Source organism: Humulus lupulus, chromosome 8 (genome assembly GCF_963169125.1).
Source record: "Humulus lupulus chromosome 8, drHumLupu1.1, whole genome shotgun sequence".
In the NCBI taxonomy this organism is placed as follows: domain Eukaryota; kingdom Viridiplantae; phylum Streptophyta; class Magnoliopsida; order Rosales; family Cannabaceae; genus Humulus; species Humulus lupulus.
Genome location: NC_084800.1, coordinates 61,326,672 through 61,347,162, shown reverse-complemented (window position 1 = coordinate 61,347,162; position 20,491 = coordinate 61,326,672). Strand labels below are relative to the sequence as shown.

The window sequence follows — 20,491 nt, the reverse complement described above, 5'->3', positions numbered from 1 at the left end:
TCATTAGTAAACTTGCTATAATCATAGATCAAAGAAACATATTAGTTGTATTATTGATTGAATAGAATTGAAGGTTGATGAAATTAGAATACTCTAATATTTCGCTTATATTAAATTTCGTTAATTAAATCTTGCTTTGCTAGTTTATTATTCATTGTTAATTGTCACTAAATTTTCATTAGTCAAATAGAAATAAAAGTTTGCTATTGGTAATTATTAGATCAATTCCCTGACGGAACGATACTATATTTCCACTACTATTACTTGTTTATTTGATTGCGTATACTTGCGCAGTAAGAAAAAAATTCGCAACAGCTGTAAGTATGGGCGAATATGAGGATAGCAAGCACAGCCAAATGGTTTTAGAAAACCATAATCAGGAACCTTCTGAAACAGGCACTCATATGGTGAAATATCTCCAATAACTGGTGTTGGCATTCGATTGATGAGGTACACAGCACACTGAAATGAATGCCGCCAATAGGATAGATCAAGGCCAGATTGAGCAAGTAGAACTAACCCAGTTTCTGTAATATGCCTGTGTTTACGCTCGGCACGTCCATTTTGCTCATGTGTATGAGAACAAGGATGCTGAAAATGAATTCCCTGTGAAGCACAATAGTTTTTGAAAGGTCTATATTCACCTCCCCAGTCAGATTGTATAGCTTTAATAGGCAAACCAAATTGTTTTTCAACCAAACTTTTAAATCGTAGAAAAACATCTAAGGCCTAGGATTTGAGAACAAGAGGAAAAATCCAAGTAAACCTACTATAGTCATCAATGAAATGAATATAGTATCTAAAACCCTCTTTATAAAACTTATGAGAAGGACCCCATAGATCAGTATGTACAAGTTCTAAGGGCTGGGTAGCACGTGAATAAGATTGAGAAAATGGCAATTTATGACTTTTTCCTTGTTGGCATGCTTCACAAAATTTTAATGTTTTAAGAGTTCCAGAATGGAGTATAGTACTTAACATTTTTGACAAAGTTCTAGAGGAAGGATGACCAAGTTTAGTATGCCATACATTGATATCTTGAATGGTGCTGGTATGAAAAACTTGAGGACAAAATTCTTGCAAAGAAGAATCTAAAAATGTTTATTGCTATTGATTGATGAAGTACAAGAACAAACTGAACAACCAGTTGGATTATTACAAGAATTAACAGAAGATGTTGCTAAATGGCATTGTAGAGGAATATCTGGAGACTTTGATGAACTTGGTGAAAGCATGTACAACCCATCCTTAATTTTCCCTTTGAGTAAAACTGTCCCTGTATCCTTGTCCTTGACAAAACAACAGGTAGAATGAAATTCCAAAAAGACATGGTTATCTTTAGTAAGCTTAGATACACTAACTAAGTTCTTGGTAATTGCTGGAACTTTTAAAACAGAATTAAGTTGCAAAGGGTGAGAGGAATGAGAGGGAAGAGAAGTGGAACCAATATGAGAAATGTGAAGTTTCTTACCATTGCCAACAGCCAAAGATTCACAGCCAGTGTATGGAATGGATTGATCAAGATGTTCCATTCCGAGGGCCACATGATTTGTAGCCCCTGTATCAGCATACCATTCTTGATCATGGCCAAAATCAGTGAGAGTAGAAGAAGAATATGCTTGAGGATCAACATCATCTATCTCAGCAATATAGGCTCGTGGTTGAGGAGAAGCATTCTTTGGTGTAACAAAGTTTTTGTCAAAGCGATAGTGACAAATAGCTGCGGAGTGACCAACTTTCAAACAGACCTGGCAAAGAAGACGCTGAGTAGGAAAAGTGCCACGAGGAGGTCCTCTACCAGATCCACGACCTAGAGGGTCTTGATTTGCAGGAGCTCGTGAATAAGACCCAGTAGACCCACGATATCCACTAGAAAAGGATCTTTGAGAAGTAAACGAAAGATTTGCAGCCATCTTGGTGGAGAGCTCACCAACTGTTTGATGACGTTCCAACCTGTTTTCATGAGCTAGAAGCAAAGATTGTACATCATCCAAAGAAAGGGGGTCAGATCTAGAAGTAACATTGACAACAATAGGGTCAAAATCAGGACCTAGGCCATTCATAAGATGCATAACAATATCACTTTCTTCCATGGGAGATCCAGCAACAGCCAAGCTATCACAAAGAAATTTGACTTTTTCGAAGTAATCAAAGATGGAAAGATTACTCTTTCGTATATTAGAGAGTTGAGACTTAATCTGAAGAAGTCGTGCTTTCGTTTGACTGGAAAATTTCTTAGCAAGGGTTTTCCAGAGATCATTGGAGGTGGAACATTTGGCCATAGAAGCCAATACAGCCTAAGACATCGAAGATCGTAACCAGCTAAGAAGAAGCTAGTCCTTGCGTTTCCAAGTAGAATATTCAGGATTTGGAGAACCATCAACCAACTTTTGGGGCGAAGAAACATCAGAGTATAAAAGATCATCAAGATCATGGCCAATCATAGTCGGTTCTACTTGAGACTTCTAAGCAAAAAAGTTTAGTCGATCCAATTTGACAGTGAGAGCCGAGTTCAGAGAATTTGAAAAAGGATTCTAGGCAACAAACGCCATTGTTGAAGTGAGCGGAGCAGAAGTTGTGGAGGCGGACGTTGATGAAGAAGAAGCAGTAGCCGAGGAGGCCATTTAGACTTTCGTCAGAGGGCTCTGGTACCATGAATGAACTCAGGAAGTAAAAAAGCTATTTAGAGAGATTTTATTGAAAACTACTCAGAAGCTATATGAATGCTTAGCTGAGTAAATTCTTATTTATATATGAATTAGTTACAGGGAAAACAAGAACAGAATTAATACAACTAATCTTGTAACTAATTACATGATTAAGCTAAGACACAACTAAAATAGCAGACTAACGAAAGTATAACAGAAAGCCTAACTGTCTTGACTATCAAGCTATAATAAATAATCAAAATCAGGGAAAATCAATGAATTTACCGTGTGAGTGCTTTTGCTTATTTTCTTTTCTCTTTCTGAAGCAATGTTTTGGAAACTTCCCTGTTCTAAAGTTATGAAAATAATCATTGGTAAACTAAAGCTTCTAAAAAACAACTCAAAACACTCTTTTATACTTCACCTTTTATTTTATTTTATTTTTAGGGAAAGAGAAATATACTATAGGAATTCTAAACACCCATAAAACATCAAGAACATTATTCTTTAAACTCAAAAATCCAAGATCAAACCATGTTCTTATAAGTCCTTGAATATGAAATCTTATTACATGTTTCTATTACTTTTGTTGAATCAAAGATGATGATCATTAAAAGCGGAAGCATGTGTTTCTTGCTTCATTGTTTGGAGTTGATGTTGAAGGTTATGATTTTCTAAGAAACCAAGTTTTTCTTATGAGTTTTTTCTTTTGATGGGGGAAAGATAAGAATTAAAAGTTCACTCAATTCATAGGGACCATAATGTCTATAATTACTAATATCAACATTAGTAATAAATATTTACAACTTGACCCTCATCGAGATATAAATGTTACTTATGGCGTCTAGACTTTAATTCTATAACACTAAATACCAAATGATACATATTTATATGAGTGATCATTTTATTTGTATCATTTTTATGATAGCATTTTTACGTTAATAAATATGTGCCCATAATTTGATTTTAATCCAACATAAAAATTATACATATATTTAAATATTGGTATTTGGGTTATTTTGTGTTTTTGTTTTAATTTATTATTGTTAAATTGCTTAGTGAGTATTATAATACATGAAGAAATGTATATATATATGACTATATATGCACCATGAGAAATAAATTTAGTATTATTATCATATACCTTTTTCTTAGTAAGTAAGAAGTAAAATAAATTAATGAATTTCTATTGTATGTCTAAGTTTTTTTTTTTTCATTTTAAAGATATGTACGTGATTCATCCATGAAGAGAAACTTAAGGAATATTGGGAGCTCATATTAGCTAGCTAATAGATATTAGATAGCATTACACAGAGCTGATGCTTATAGTAAGTTAGCATATGTTTTTGTTTTTATTTATTCAAGTTTTTAATTTTCGTATTATGTATTTTAATTAGGTGGAGATAAAACAAAATAGATGAGAATGAGATGGAGATGGAGAAAGTATCTCCACAAGAAATTTTGAAATTCATTAGAGATAATTTGTCTAGCTCTATCTGTTAGAGTTATTATTTGAAGGTATTTTTATTAATAAATGCTAGTTTACTATATTTTGCCTCTTATAAACAACTTGCCTAATTAGTTTGTAAACCTATGACATTTTGCCCTCTTTTGCAATATACTATAACCTCTCTTTTTCTCTCATTCATCTTTTTGCTATCTCCCTTTGAGTTCTATGAATTGTATCTTTGCAGAATTATCATAATTTCAGAGAATAGGTATATAGAATTGGATCTTCTTCGTATTGCACCGAACTTGGTCGATGCACCATTGCAACAGCTTGGAATGTGATATTTGCGTTCGGTCTAAAATTTTAGGGTTTTATCAGATTGTAAAATTTGTGAAATTTTGATTGAGTTAGCATTTGGAAGTTCGATTTTCGTTTCTGAAATGACCAGTAATAGAGATGATTACCTTCAATCCATTAGCGTGAGGTGAAAGAATTATTCTTATTGGAACTATGTGATGAAAAAAAAATTGAAAAGGAAAAGTGTGTGGGGTTATGTCTGCGGAACTTTGGTTAAACCTACAAATGACAAAGCCGATCATGCAACTTTGCTAGAAAATTGGGAAGTGGATAATTCAAAAATTATCACTGGGATAAAAAACTCCATAGAACACTCAATAGGTACCCAACTAGCTAAGTATGAAACAACGAAGGAAGTTCAGGACCATCTTGCAAGGTTGTATATTCGGTCAAACTTTGCAAAGCAATATCAATTAGAATAAAATATTAGTGCTCTTGAACAGAAAATATGGGTGTATGTCATTCTCAACCCAGTTCTATGTATTGTGACAATCAGGGCGCCATCTGGATTTCTCACAACTCAGTTTTTTATGAACGTACCAAGCACATTGAGATTGATTGTCACTTCACTCGTCACCACCTGAAGCTTGACACTATCACTTTGCCTTTTGTTCATTCTTCTTTACAGATTGTTGACTTCTTTACTAAGTCACATGCTATTTCTTCTTTTCAGTTTCTAGTAGGCAAACTTTTGATGTTTATTGTTACCACATTGTGAGTTTCGGGAGGTGTTAAAGTTATTATTTGAGGGCATTTTAGCCTTTTCTTAATTAATGCTATTTTACTATCTTTTGTCTTTTATAAAAGGCTTAGCTAATTAGTTTGTAATCTTGAACTTTTTGCTTTCCTTTTGCAATATACTCTCATCTCTTTTTTTTTCTCTTCATATTTTTGCTATTTTCATTTGAGTTCTATGAATTATGGATTGTATCTTTACATAATTAATAGGTGATACCACCATAGACAAACAAATCTAATTAGCTAACTACTTTTTATTCTTCTCTTAATCATCATTTTTTTATGTTACTTGTTCCAGTTTTGTGTGATGCAATATTTTAATCCACACTTGTTGTTTGTTTTGATGTGGAAATATAGGAGCTCAGTCACTTCATTGCTGAATTGTTTGTGCCTTGCGGGCAGGGGTAGAGGGACATTAGGTCCAGTGATGGTGTATCTCAAATGTTATTTGTTTTTTTAAGTGAAATTTTACAACCATATTTTAAACTAGAGAATTATATTTTTTTAAGTTTATTAATAATAATCCATGGTGTGATTAATTATTAAAACAACATGTAAATCAATTAAAAAACAATGATGGCATATATTATTAAGTGGACTCTAAATATATGTGCATCTCATAGTAATTTTTAAAATTATCATTTATGCACCCATTCAAAATTGGGTAATTCATTTTGGACTATTCAAGTTTTTTTTTTTACAATAAGATAAACTACAACACTCTTTGTTTATGTTAAAATTTAATTATATTCTTTATTCCTTAAAAGTCTCTTTGATGCATAAGATTGAACAGTATAAGATTAAGTTTAGGAAAAATTTAATACTAAACTATGTTTGGTATAATATTAGACTGAATAAATATTATATTGATTAAATGATTTAAAATTTGATATTTTAGTTTAGTTTTTAATTAATTTACTTTATATATAAAAATAATGTGGAGTCCACTAGTGTGATGATTCTAAGACTGTGTAGGTATGAGACTACACAGTTGAAGATGACTTAAATGGATTAACGAGTACTATCTATGCCAACAAGATGTATCTTCTTTTTGGTAGCCCATTACTTGAGAACTCTAAAGTTAAGCGTGCGCTGGAAAGACTTGTGTTGGTTTGCAGAGTCAGTCGTCATTCCAAGAAGCATCTATAGTGATGTGGGACGTTACAACTAGCATTAGAATGTGCAATAAGAATGGAATCCACTAGTACTAAAATTAGTAGAAAGTGGGGTTCGCTACTTTTTTTTTGTTTTGAAAAGGTTCCTCAAGGGGAATATTTGTTGAGGGATAGTGAGATAACACCACCACAAAAAATAGAATCTACACTAAATTTGGATTGACATAGACTTAAAAAAGATTGAGAAAGAACTTGCAAACTCAAGAAGATCAATGAAGTTCTTCAATCTTTGATGAAGCTTTGAAACCCTAGGCAAGACCACCACTTTCTTTGAGCAAATCCTTCAAGCAAATCAAAACCACAAAACCAAGGCTTATACACGTTGAGAATCGTTGTCCTAATACTCTATTTCCCAGCCACCATTGATGTTTGAGGCCTTCTCTTGAGCAAATGAGGATTGAGATTGAACAAACTTTTAACTCTCTAAGTCAAACACTTTCTTGGAGAGTTCTTGGAGAAAACTAGAGATTCTTGGAGCTAGAGAGAGATTGGAGAGAGTAATCAAGTCTCCCAAATCACTATTTTTGACTCATATATAGAGTAGGCACTGTCATTAGGCCCAACCAATAGGATTAGACTTGTAAAACACGTAATTTAGAGCATTTACGCAAATCCACATAATACAGCAGGCGACGTGTCGCCTATTAGCGTTTCTGGAAACCCTAGCCTTCAGGTGATGTGTCGCCTCTTGGGTGGCGACGTATTGCCACCCCTCTGACTTTGGACATTTCCAAAGGCCCCAAAAATGCTCCAAATGCCACCAAACTTTTTGGGAACCCTTAGATACTTTTATATATCACTTTGGACCCAAATTTGCATTTTATTAGTGCCTACAATTGAAACTTAAATTCACATTTTCACTATGTGAATTCTATTAAGTGTTTATATCTTGCTTGTATTTTAACACTTTATCATTTGTATTTAACCAATCATAACAATATTATTATCAATTAAACTCAGAAGATATAACATTTTGAACATAATTGGGCAACAAATCCAAATCCCCTAATATCACAAAGAGAACCCAACCCATTTTTTGCTAGAGCATGGGTTGTCATATTTCTATGTCTAGAAACATGACAACATATACCACCTCCAACTAATGGGAGCAAAAAAATAATGTCTTCAACAAGGACCCTAACCCTCCCACCAATAGCACGAGAATTAATGGTAGTGATGGCAACCGGGGTATCACTCTCAATAACTGATAACTGAAGCCTTGATATCAAAGCTAGTTTCACTCATTCTCTCAGCGCCAATAGTTCAGCACGTAAAGTTGATTCAGCCTTCCTCAAATTGGTAGTACAGAAAATCACTACCCGACCCTGAGAGTCACAAACAACATCTCCACAACTAGCGGCCCCCGACGCTAGAATAAAGGCAACATCTGTGTTAAGCTTCAGACAAACCGATCTCGCGATCAGTGGGATCCATCGATTATCAATGGTAGAAGACAAGCCATGATGGGTGGGGGCAACCATGCAGGATTGAAAGCTAAATAAAATCTTGCTGGCAAAGGCAACATCTGTGTTAAGCTTCAGGCAAACCGATCTCGCGATCAGTGGGATCCATCGATTATCAATGGTAGAAGACAAGCCATGATGGGTGGGGGCAACCATGCAGGATTGAAAGCTAAATAAAATCTTGCTGGCAAAGGCAAGGATATCAATAGGTGAAGAAGCAAGATTGTCAAAAACATACTTTTTCCTGGCCACCCATATACCCCATAAGATACAGGAGAAAGTCTCCACCTCATCCACCTTTAAGGTTTCAATTTCAAATAAAAAAGCCCCCCCCCCCCCCCCCCCAATAGATACACCTTTGAAAGCATATAATTTAGGCCAAAGAGAACACTCCGCCCACACATTCTCAACAAAAGCACAAGACCATAAATGTAATGCCCCGAAATCCCTAATGCAGTTTAATGGCTGAATTAGTAGACCGGAAGGGCCATAATTTTTTACTTATGACATTAAATGATTATATGCATGTTTATGTGAATTATATTATAATATGATGTTATATGCATGCATGTAGGTCCACATTTCATTACAGGGGTGTTTTGGTAATTTGGCCCGTTGAGGGCGTAATTGTATATTTGTATGCATGTTGGTGACATATTGTTGAGACCACATTATAATGTGGATTTGTTCGAGCTAGTCGGCATGAGACGATCTTGAGTGCTAATTAGCGGTTTAGTCATAACGGGATTAAGTTCGGGGCTCGGGGTGAGTCTCGAGGTGATTTTAATGATTAGAGCATTGCCAGGAATTAAAGGGTAGTGGGGTATGAATTATTGGTGTTTGAGAATAGCGGGAATTGAAGAGTGTTAATTATGATTAACAAAATAGGTGGAAAATTTTGATTTTACCATTGGGAGTCTTTAGAAAGCCTTAAGTGACCTAGGGGAAAAAGGGTCTTTTCACCATGTGATATGTTTAAAGCCATTGAAGGCTATAGAAGGAAAGGGAAAAACAGAGTATCAAAGTTAGCTGTTGTGCACCATTTTTCTTCATTTTCTCTTTGGATTTTTTAGCTTAACTTGAGGAACCAAGCTTGGGACATAAGTCTTGAGGGCTTGGGAGTGTGTTCCACCATTGAAGAGCATCATAATCTGAACTTGATTAAATTCCTGATTTGCTCTGTTTTAGTTATAGAATTCAGTTGAGATTTCTAGGTTGGTTGATTGGTTTTGTTGGGAGTTTTTGGCTATGGTTCTTGTGGTTGTGATGCTTGGGACTTGTGGGGATGGTTTTTGGGTTCACTTGGCACTTAATTTGATGTTTGGAAGCATTGGAATCAGGTTGGGAATGATGGAGTCGAAGGAGGAAGGTTCAGGAGAAAATCTGGATGGGTGTAGCGCTACAGCGCTACCCAAGAAAGGCTTGGGCAGTTTGTGGTTCTAATATTAGCGCTGGGGCGCTAGAGAGTAGCGTGTAGCGCTACTCTGTTCCTTCATAATCCTGTTTTGAGTGTTTTTAAGGGTTTTTGGCTCGAGGTTTCAATCCTTAAGGCCCGGGATCGAATTTACTCACCGTGTGGGTACGTTTCGAGGTCCTGAGAGTGGGGTTTAGATCAAGACCCTATTATTGTTGATTTTCATTAATAAAGGTTATAATTGATTATGATTAGGTAACGGATAAGGAATCAAAAGGTTGATCGTTCTCATGGATCGTTCTTGTTCTATTTCTCGCTCGAACCAGAGGTAAGAAAATTGAACTCCATATGTGACATGCATGATTATTCATGAGGCATGTTGAATGTTTAAATGTGGACATGGATTGATTATTGAATGCTTAGAAAATCTTGCTCACTTGTGCATGAACCTGACTGAATAGTTAGAATTGGCAAAGGTGTCAGTATCAACTTTGAAGCTGTGACTCATTAGTCACGTTCGGCAGTGGTATTGGGTACTGGTCACACAGTGCTGACTCATAAGTCAGGAACGACCTTAGCGTGTTCAACGCAAGCCAACAAAGATTAAATCTAATCGACATCTGCATTAAATGACTCAGAAGAGCGTTAATGCCGGACCGACCTCAAGTTCGATGAATACTATAAGCGCTTGTCTAGCCAGAGGCTAGTTATTTAGAGCCACAGTGACTATTTAGTCACATGGCTGTGGGTGTCGAGCCCTGTATGACTCATCTGTTTAAGCTACTGACTTACCCATCAGTCACTCATTTGTTTAAGCTAGTGACTTGCTCGTCAGTCACTCATTATGGTTTACCAGAACCTCAAGTGTTAAATCACTCATCTGATTAAGAGCTATAAGCTCCTTCATGGTTAATGTAACCACAAAGTGATATTCACTCATCTGTTCAAAGCTATAAGCCCTGTATGATTATCATGATCATCATTTGATATTATATGCCTGCGTTATTGTGTTTTCTTGCTGGGCTTTGGCTCATGGGTGCTATGTGGTGCAAGTAAAGAGAAAGAAAAGCTCACCCAGCCTTGAGTGGAGAGCTTACGTGGTGCTGTGTACATATGCGGCCGCTTGACCACCACGACCGAGGAGTTCTCAGAGGAACTAGGGGGTTTACCCTATTTTTGCCGCTTAGGTCGGCAGGTTTGTAAATTTGAAACTATAATGACCATTTTGAGTTGTAAATAACTTGTAAACGTTTTTATGGGCCCATGAACAGTTTTATGTTTTAAATAAAATATATCATTCCCTTTTGATTGGTTTTCCACCTTACCCTATTAATAACACCTAGAAGCACGTTTTTAACCGAATGACTCGGGTAGCGAGTTAAATTCACGGTTCAACATTCACCGTAACTGTTCTGGGGTAACCAGGGCGTTACAATAAAGCATGGAAGGAGGATTCATTTTATGTCCCAAACCAAGGGCACTCAGGAGAACAAGAGATGTGCCTTCTCCTCAAATTAACATGTGTGGGAAGCACTTCATGAAACACACGCCACATATAAATCTTCACCATACTAGGAATATTCAATTTCCATAAGCTACGCCACTAAAGGAAGTCAACACCTTGAGAAGAAGATTGGGTCTCATAGGAGTGAGACATAGCTAGGTTATAACTTGACTTGACACTATAGTTGCCATGGGGTTCACTACTTTTAATGTGTGTGATTAAGGATGCATGTTTTCCCCATGGGGACTGGGCCCCGTGGGGACTCGCCCCTAATGGGGAGGGAATCCCGGTCTAAATGGGGAACGAGGTGGGAATGGGGATAATTTTTAATCCTCGAATATTAAATGGGGCTGGGGCGGGGATGACACTCCCCGTCCCGACGGGGCGCCGTTTAAATTATTATATATTTTTGTAATATTTTATATGTATTTTATATCTTTTTTAATGTGTTATTATAGTATATAGTAACTTTTTCAATATTTTAAATTTTATTTGGGATAATATTTAGTATTTTTAATCATAAATATTGTGAAATATTTTAATTTACATATAACTTATTATTTGTATTTTGAGATTTTAATCTGAAATTGATTTTTTAAATAAATGGGTTCCTCGTGGGGATTTCCTACCCCAATAGGGAATTCCTACCCCGTCCTTGACAAGGAATAAGCGAAGATAGGGCCAGGACGAGGATTAAAATTATAAATAGGATGGGGACGTGGGGAGCACTCCCTGCCAATTCCCCGCTTTGTGTGCATCACTATGTGTGATAGATTATCTTAAACCCAAGTTAGCAACTAACATTTCATAAGGATAAATAATAACTTTTTTAATCATGTACGGACTAAAAAAAAACTTAATATTTATTAAATTTTCACACACAATTATTTTAATATAAATAATTATAATTTTTTTTAAAAAAATGATGACAAAAGTGCAATTTTTAGTTAAATGGAACCTAAGAATAGAGTGTGTAAGTAATTTATTCCAACTTCATGGGTATTTGTAAATATATTTTGGTCTAAGTTCTCTATACATAAAGCATAAAGCATGAGGTGTTAGGGTAATTTTTTCATTAATGTTAATTAAATTAATTAAAATTTTAGTAAAGAAGTTGTTGTACCTAAAATATTAGTGGCTGACACAAACTAAAAAGGCCACATTTTTCAAATGATCATCAGAAAGTCACCACTTTAAATTTCCCTAGAAATTGATAAATGTGGAAAATTTTGCTTGAAATGTTTTAGAATCATTTCTCCATTTTTTTCCACGAAGCCTTTTCCAACGAATAAAAAATGTCTAGTAGTAGTGGCATTTTTCCTCAAGTAATTAAATAATTAATTATTTTGAATAAAACTTACAATCCCAATTTTCTTTCTTATAGTCTATGAATAAAAATATTATATAATGTCATGTGTGGCCCAAGAGTAGTTGCTATTGGTATGACAAATGAAATGACATGCATAGCAATCATCAATAAACTCCAAAATACTTGGATATATTGTATATACGAATTTCTTTTTACTTAACATAATCTATTATTTTTCTTTTCAATGAGTTTTGTATGTGAATACTTCTTTATATTGCGCAGCGCAGGCCCTTGTTTAGACTTTAAATCTCTAATTAGTACGTTTACCTACTTTCAAAAATGTATAAATAAACACTTATTTCACAAGAATGATTAGCCTTATAATAGCATAATTAAATATATATATATATATAGTAGCTGGCCCACCCCTTAAATCCATGACCATCCATGGTTAAAGACAATAATATCCGTTGGTTTGGAGTAAATGTTTTTGATATAAAATGCTCTTTTCAATAATGGTCTATGAGTATATTATCACTATATAGCATAAGATAGAAGACATTGCATTGTTTAGCATATTAAAAAATAATCGGACGGCTGATATTCTGGAGTCTGGACACAACATGGGAACCAGTCCAATAATATCAAATCTAAATAAAGGAATTTGGAAATTATTTAAAATAAAATAAAGGAAGTTTCATAGAAGCCAACTCTCCGGACAGTTTAAGCTATCCCTTCCAAGACAGAAGATTACGTCTACTCACAAAATCTCATATTCATCTCCAACAGAACTTTCCTAGAAACTGTTGAAATTAAAAAAAAAAAATTCTTTCAATACATTTAAATCCCTTTTAAATTGAAATAAAATAAAATAAAAGATAATATCAAACCATAAACCTCTTTCACATGTCTTGTACCCATCTCAATAATAGAATCAAACGGTTCATTTTCATAGCCATCTCTAATCACAAACCATTCATTTCATTAGGTAAGCCCCAAAATTCTCATATCATTAATGAGTAGGGACTAGTTATGAGATTGTCAAATGCAATGGAAGGCTTAGATTGAAAACACAACCACACAAAAAAGTTGCTCTAAAAAGCAGACAAACTTTCCATAGCCTTATATATTCCACAGCTCTTTCCTCAACTCTTGCCTATACCAATTCCTTTTTCTTAATTTTATTTCTTTTCTCCTTGGAAGCTTCTTTCTCTTTCCTTCAACAGAAAATGGAACTTAACAACCTAACAGATAAGAAGAAGACTACTACTACTACATCAATAACAGAGTATGAAGACTTGTTACCTGTCATGGCAGAGAAGCTTGATGTGGAAAATTTTGTGTCTGAATTATGCAAAGGCTTTGAGCTGTTGGCTGATCCTGAAAAGGGTCTGATTACTTCAGGGAGTCTCAGAAAGAACTCTGCTTTTCTTGGGATGGAAGGAATGAGCAAAGAAGAGGCAGAAGCTATGGTTAAAGAAGGAGATCTTGATGGAGATGGTGCTCTCAGTGAGACTGAATTTTGCATCTTAATGGTGAGACTTAGCCCAGGAATGATGGACGATGCTGAGGCTTGGCTTGAGAAGTCACTTGATCAAGAGCTAAGCAAATCAAAATCCTCAATTTGATTTTCCCTTTTTTTTATTATAGATTATATAGTTGTTGGAATCCAAATCTCATATTATGTTCTTCACTTGCTAAGAAATGTTATTATGTCAGTACTATTGATCAAAATAGTGAGCAATACTAGAACATGGATGAAGCCACAAGACAAGGCATATTATCTGTATATTGGTGAATGATCAGTCTATTCTTTCTCTATGTGCATACCAATAATAAGAATTTGGAAAAGGCCAAAATACTCGCAAACCAAAATCCGGAACAAATCATTGAATGGCATGCATTTTAGATGCCAAAAGAGCCAAACGTCCAAATGGGTGGTGTTCAAAGAAGGTAGGAACAAATAAGTTGACTTCAGAGCTGATATTTCACACATGGAACGTAAATCAGACGGAACAAACAGTTCAAATCATAATGTAGGGCTATAATTTAACCTAAAAGTTTGATTTTGATCTACTTTTCTTCCTCAAAAGGAATAAAAGATTAATAGTGATACGGGTACGATCGCCGTCCACTCTTGCTTTAAATCTTTTCCACCCCAAAACTGAATTTCACTCGTAAGAGAACTGCATGAGTAGGAAAAGATGAGAAAGTAAGAGCGTTGAGGGGGTAGGGGGGGACCAGGAAATATAATGGGATCATCAAAGTGATGATATTGCCAATAATGGACGCTGTGGGGAGTGACTGCTGCTGCTTTATTGCGAGGAAACTTCCTCTGCTAGTGTGGTTGCATTTAATAATGATGAGTAGTGATATGATATAGACCACAGCGAGCACCAACAACTATAGTAAAAGTCACCATACCAAACACTCAATGACAAAAGTATGACATAATAGCGAAGTGGCTTAGATATATTCATATGATTAAAATAACCACAATCCAAAAGGGTTCAGATATTTTGTAAAACTCTCATTGTCGTTTAGCATAATTGCAATGACAATACTTTCCAACTGGGTTTAGCTTTTCCTGAATCTTAATTCGACCGAATCATGATAAAAACAACTTCCAGAATCACCACCTCATCTTATCTAGATAGATAATGATGGGAACATGAAGTTTAACTCCATTCTGGTGGAGGACAAGTTCGACCCAGACACATAAAGATGCAAAATCATGGCAACTTCAGCGTTTGATTTTTAGTAATCGACATAAACAAATGCACAGCTGCATATTAAGTCCCAAGGCCTGCGCCAGTAGAATGTTCAAATTCACCAGGTTCTACAGTCACAATTCACCAATAAACTTTGAACATCTATGTGATATTTCTCAAGACAAAAATAACCTAATCAAAACATTAAAGATTCTTCATGCTCTATAAATCTACTATGTAAACCTATAATCAACCACTTTGTATCACCGGACGGAAACATGTCTGCGTGACTCAAGTCCTGGATCGGCGAACAGGTGAGCGGCTGCAAGTAAAGAGGTACAAGAAATGAGAGATCAAATATTTTGAAATGCACAAATGTAATATAAAAAACAATAACTCAAAACCAAAAACAATTAACAGATCCAACTATATAATTAAATTGGACAGTGCCTGCATAACTACAAACCTGCGATATCTGCCATATTCAGGACTGATGTTTCGGCCATAATCAGGACTCCTTCGTCTATCATAGGCAGGGCCATTGTATCTGTCATAAGCTGGGCTACAGGGTCGACCATAGTCAGGACTTGGACGCCCGCGGTACATGGGGCTAGGAGACCTCCCATAAGGACTATCCCCATGCCGACTGTAACTTCCTCTTCTTGGACTGTCATAGCGATCACCTCTCTCATCATCATCCTTAAGAGCATACTCAACAGAGACCACCCTATCATGTATCTTGCTGCAAAATTAAAGTGGTCTAGTCAGTAAACAGATGGAAAAATATATAAATTCATAACTTAAAATGCAATTATGATACTACCTTTTCCAGACACAATATATATAGACATATTACTCACCTCATGTGAGTACACTCAAGAGCTTTGGTAGCATCTTCCTGAGTTTCAAACTGTACAAATGCAAAATTCCGTCTGACTCTAACATGAAGAACCTTCCCATATGGTTCAAAGTGTTTTTCTATATCACGAGCTCTGGTACGAAGCGGATCAAAGTTGATCACAAACAAAGTTTTTGTAGGCCTCTGATTTGACCTTGCCCCATCACGGTGTCGACCACGTTCACCCTAGTAAAATAAGTTCATAACAGTTAAAAAAAATTATAGTTCAGGCCTTGTAACAGAATTATACAGATTATTTTAAATGTTAGAAAATAAAAGGCATGCATAAAAGCTGACCAAATACAGGACAATTTAATGAATTGTACCTTAGCCCATTCAACAGACAGTCTGCGCTTGTCGTATCCAAATGGCCTATTGTCAAGGGAACGAATAGCATCTTCAGCATCTCGCTCATCCACAAAATAGACAAAAGCAAATCCTGGAATGGAGAAATGAATCAAGGATAGAAGAGAACTGGAAACACAAATACATATTATCGAGTCAGCAGGCAGTCCACAAGCCTTGCTACTTCTCTCCCCTCACACAAACTAAGGAAATACAACACCTTCATATACGTCAAAGTCTGATGCACATTAGGCTGAAGAGTCGTTGCAAGAACTAAATCATGTTGGTACATATTAAAATTATAATCCAAGTGGCATGCTTCACCATTCCGACAGCACGAGTTCAGAAATGGAAGGAATGGCATGACAGATATCAATGATCCAAGTTTCAGAAATGGAAGGCATGCCATGACAGTTTTCAATGATCCAAAGTTTCAGAAATGGAAGGCATGGCAAGACAGATTTCAATGATCTTCCTATTATCAGTGGAAGTAAGCATGGCCACATTTCATTAGTCCCCTATGAACAATGGTGGTAGGCATGCCATAACAATTGAATGAATCCCAATATAACAATTCTTGTGATATGGCAACATTATGCGAAGAGTGACTGAGTGAGTTAGAGACAGGTGAGCGAGTGAGGAAAATGCAGTGTTGCTATCTGTGAGTAAAGGAGAGCAGGCAACCAGGAAGGTTTGCTTTCCAAAATATTTTTTTTTTGCACAGATGTTGGCGAGCCAGAAAGAAGCTCAACTCATATTCCCTTAGTAGAAGATCCTGCGTCAAAAAAAATTCTTAAACATGGAGGTTTTCTCCAAAGAAAAAAAGCATACTTGCCGTGCCAATTCCTCTACCCCAAGGAAATAGGTAATGGATATACATACTGCATAAGTAGTCATGTATCCATGTAAACTGCACTTAACAAATAGCTTCTCTAGTAAAAATAAAAAAACACTGACAGAAGGCCCTTAGCCAGGTACGAGAAGCAGCTGCAACTAAAGTTTGTCCCTTGATCAAATGACAAAGGCCTAACATTTGTTTTTATATATTGTAAAATGAAATCAGAGGTAAAAGGAAATAACAAACAGCATATTCCATAAAAACGGAACAAAACCTTAAAGTTTTGCTTGGAACAACAACTTAAGGAAAAATCAATCAACAAAGAAAATAGTTGGATGCATATGCAACAAAATAATTAACGAAACAATTCCCTTATTAAGTTCGAGTCGGTACCAAGGCGTTGCGCGTTTGTGCAAGCATACGTAAATTTCGAAGGTATTCATACATTTGAACACACTACCAGACCAACCTTAGCAATCTTCGAAATATTTGAAAGAAAAAAAAAAAAACAATCAAACGAGATTAAAAAATATATCTTACCAGACTTCATGTCGACACGCTCGACCCTCCCGTACTTGGAGAAGAGGCGCTCCAACTCCGATTGGCGAGTATCATACTCGAAATTCCCAACAAATATTGGCTTCATTTTCTTCACAAAATTTCTCTATAACAAAAACCCTACACAAACCAGAACATTCAATCAAGGAATAGTAACATACTAGTATGAAATTTATGGGCTTTCATGATCTCGGTGGGGTTTTAGATTTCAAAAACTCAAAATTTAACCCACGAGTGAGAGACAGAATGGTGAAAGTGTAGAGAGTACCTTACAATCAAATCAAACGTCTGGACTGAGAAATACTGAAAACCCTAGACTTTCTTGTTTTGATTCGATTTTTTTTTTATAGAACCCCAATTAAGGCTGATTAAGGAAAATACTCCTCACTTAGCAGGGGAAGCTTTCCTCACCGTCCGATCTTATAATGATCGAGGTGTGACGATTTGAGGCATACAGTTTGAAATTTAATAAAGGAATTTGATCATTTGTTACATGTTATTTTATTTTGTAAAGTATTATTTTTGTATATTTTTCAATAATGCTTATATAGTAATTTATATTTTAAAAAATATATATTTAGTACTCTAAATTTGTATTTGATAAATAAATATTTTTATCAAACTGTCATCAGTTATATATAATTAAGTAATTAAATATAAATTTAGAACTCATATAGTGGAGAGCTTTTTGATTAAATTTGTAAAACTTTATTAATTAAATTTGAGCTTAGGGTATCAAATTATACAATTTTATAATACAGGGTATCAAATATGTACGATTTTAAAATACAAGGTACTAAATGAGCATTATTGTAAATATAGGTACCAAAATGATACTTTACAAAAACACAAGGTACCAAATGATTACCTACCATTTAATAAAAGAGAAATTTGATTTTTAATGCAATAAGTGACACTCCGTTTGAAAAATACCCTATCCTTATAAACCTCTCGTTTTGGTCCTACTAATGCCGTTACTACCCAAAATACCCCTGGCATAATTTTATCAAACTCTCCGTATTCTCTCCCAAAATACCCGAACCAAGCAAACTTTGAAATCGATAGGCCTCGATTGAATCCGTAGAACCCAACCTTCATTGTCTTCCACGAACACGAACAAGGGCTCCCAAAGGTCGGACTTGACGATTGGAGAAGGGGAAGGAGAAAACGTCGAGCAAGGCAACCACATTTTTAGGAAACAACCTCAAAGAAAGCGAATGTGAGGGATTTCGTTTTTAATCTGCAATATGTGTATGTGCTGGTTTTTTTTGTTGATTTTTGTTCATAGGATAGATCGGGGCTGGCAATGAAGAAATCTGAGTTTTTTCGATATTTTCATGAAACTCGATAGAATTCGATAGGAATCGATAGGACTCGATAGTATAGGATGAGGAATGGATTAGACTGTGCCTCGATAGGACTCGATGTTACACGGCTTTGGGAATTTTTAGAACCTACCTCGATAGGACTCGATGATACACGGCTTTGGGAATTTTTAGAACCTACCTCGATAGGACTCGATGATACACGACTTTGGGATTTTTTGGACCCACCTTGATAGGCCTCTATAGGACTCAATATGACTAGACTTTGGTTTTTTTGCCTTACCTCGATAGGACTCGATAGTAACTCGATGATATTATTCTTTGTGATTTTGGAACCCACCTCGATAGGCATCGATAAGACTCGATAGAACTCGATTGTTTCTGCCTTGATAGTAACTGCCTTACCAGATTGTTTTACATTTTTAACATTTTTTTTGTTTTTTTTTCCAGATGCCTAAACTTATTGTGCCGTTGGAGAAATACTTTCCTGGCTGTGTCACTTATAGGGGTAGTGCCTACTTGGATACCCTTATAGAGCAGTTTAAGAAGCATGGTCTTATTGAAAGGGCACAGGCATGCCCGTTGGGACAGTTCTTTAAGGCAAAACCGTTTAGTTTTTCTGGGGTTCTGCTGCATCAGCTAATGTTGCGTAAGGTAGAAAGTAAGAAGCCTGAAGAGGGTCAGTTCTACCTGGGCAACACTCTGTGTAGATTTGGTATTGCAGAGTTTGCCCTAGTTACCGAGCTAAATTTTGGGAAATCACCGTCCCCAGATAAATTGAAAGAGCATCTTTCAAGTGATCGGAACATCCAGGAATATTTTAATGGTGATTCGAAGGTTAGTTTTGGATAGTTGGAAGATGCATTGAAGGCCTCCACAAACCCAGAAGATGCATTTAAGCTAGGTTTGTGCTATTTGATAGAGGGGGTACTGAATGCCCCAGAGAAGACAACAACGATATGGGGAGATTCCCTGAGGATGGTTGAGGATATTGATTACTTTTTCAAGTATCCTTGGGGGAAGTTGTCATTTAAGAAGGTTAGCAAAGGCCTTCAAAAGGACATGAAGAAGCAATTGAAACACTATGAGGAGAAGAAGAAAGAGGGATCAAGCAAAAAACAGAAGGAGGCGAAGTATGGTTTCACTTGCTATGCACTCGCGCTTCTTTACTGGGCTTTTGAGGCCATGCCTTCTCTCGGGAGTACGTTCGGTGAGAACAGTGGGAATCAGATTCTGAGGATGCTCAGCTGGGCTACGAAGACTGATATCACTATTTCGACAGCTCTGTTGGCTCCTATATTCGCCAATCGTCGAGTAAGTTCCATTTTATCTTGTTAAATGTCACAAATTAATTGATTAACGATTTATTTTATTAAATTTTTTCTGACACATGCTATTCAACCATGCAGTTAATGGTATTTTCCATGCTGAAGCCACGTCCCGGTGAGGTAGTCTACTACAATAGCCTCCCAGAAGTTGATTCCAGGTTATTCCCTGAGTTGGAGGTTGGGACTACAGTGGATGAAGTAGTGGTACCTGAGAAGGAGGCAAAGAAGCTAGCAGAAGTTGCAAAGGAAGCCTCCATTTTTTATGAGGATATCCCGAGGGTTGATGAAGGCACTTCACAGGCCTGTGCAGCTTCATCTAGTCAGGTTGCCCAGCCTGATTATGAGCAACTTCTGCAGAGGCTCAAGAGGATTGAGGAGGGCCAGGCAACCTTACTACAGAATCAGACCACGATCATGGCTCAGTTGGCGC

The 20,491-nt window shown here is 36.1% G+C and overlaps 2 protein-coding genes across 3 annotated transcripts; one reads left to right on the top strand and one right to left on the bottom strand.

The window, feature by feature from the left end:
• Positions 1-13,092: 13,092 nt before the first annotated feature.
• LOC133797459 (calcium-binding protein KIC-like) lies at positions 13,093-13,847 on the top strand. Its single transcript, XM_062235359.1, has one exon. The coding sequence runs from the start codon at positions 13,288-13,290 to the stop codon at positions 13,684-13,686; it is 399 nt and encodes a 132-aa protein (XP_062091343.1). The 5' UTR covers positions 13,093-13,287; the 3' UTR covers positions 13,687-13,847.
• A 936-nt stretch (positions 13,848-14,783) lies between these two features.
• On the bottom strand, positions 14,784-17,831 carry LOC133797458 (serine/arginine-rich splicing factor RS31-like). Of its 2 annotated transcripts, none has more exons than XM_062235357.1 (6): positions 17,677-17,831; positions 17,391-17,528; positions 15,994-16,106; positions 15,630-15,853; positions 15,236-15,511; positions 14,784-15,091 (listed from the first exon to the last, which is right to left on the bottom strand). In XM_062235357.1, the coding sequence occupies exons 2-6, from the start codon at positions 17,494-17,496 to the stop codon at positions 15,061-15,063; spliced, it is 750 nt and encodes a 249-aa protein (XP_062091341.1). In that variant the 5' UTR covers positions 17,497-17,528; positions 17,677-17,831; the 3' UTR covers positions 14,784-15,060. The 2 variants fall into 2 exon arrangements, with proteins under 2 accessions (XP_062091341.1, XP_062091342.1); XM_062235358.1 differs by having other exon boundaries at positions 17,682-17,803.
• Positions 17,832-20,491: the final 2,660 nt, after the last annotated feature.

Coding starts and splice junctions, on each gene's coding strand:
- LOC133797459 (XM_062235359.1), top strand. CDS start 13,288: ATGGAACTTAACAACCTAACAGATAAGAAGAAGACTACTACTACTACA.
- LOC133797458 (XM_062235357.1), bottom strand. CDS start 17,496: ATGAAGCCAATATTTGTTGGGAATTTCGAGTATGATACTCGCCAATCG. Junction 15,854..15,993: donor TGTCTGTTGAATGGGCTAAG/GTACAATTCATT, acceptor TTATTTTACTAG/GGTGAACGTGGTCGACACCG. Junction 15,512..15,629: donor CTTGAGTGTACTCACATGAG/GTGAGTAATATG, acceptor TTAATTTTGCAG/CAAGATACATGATAGGGTGG.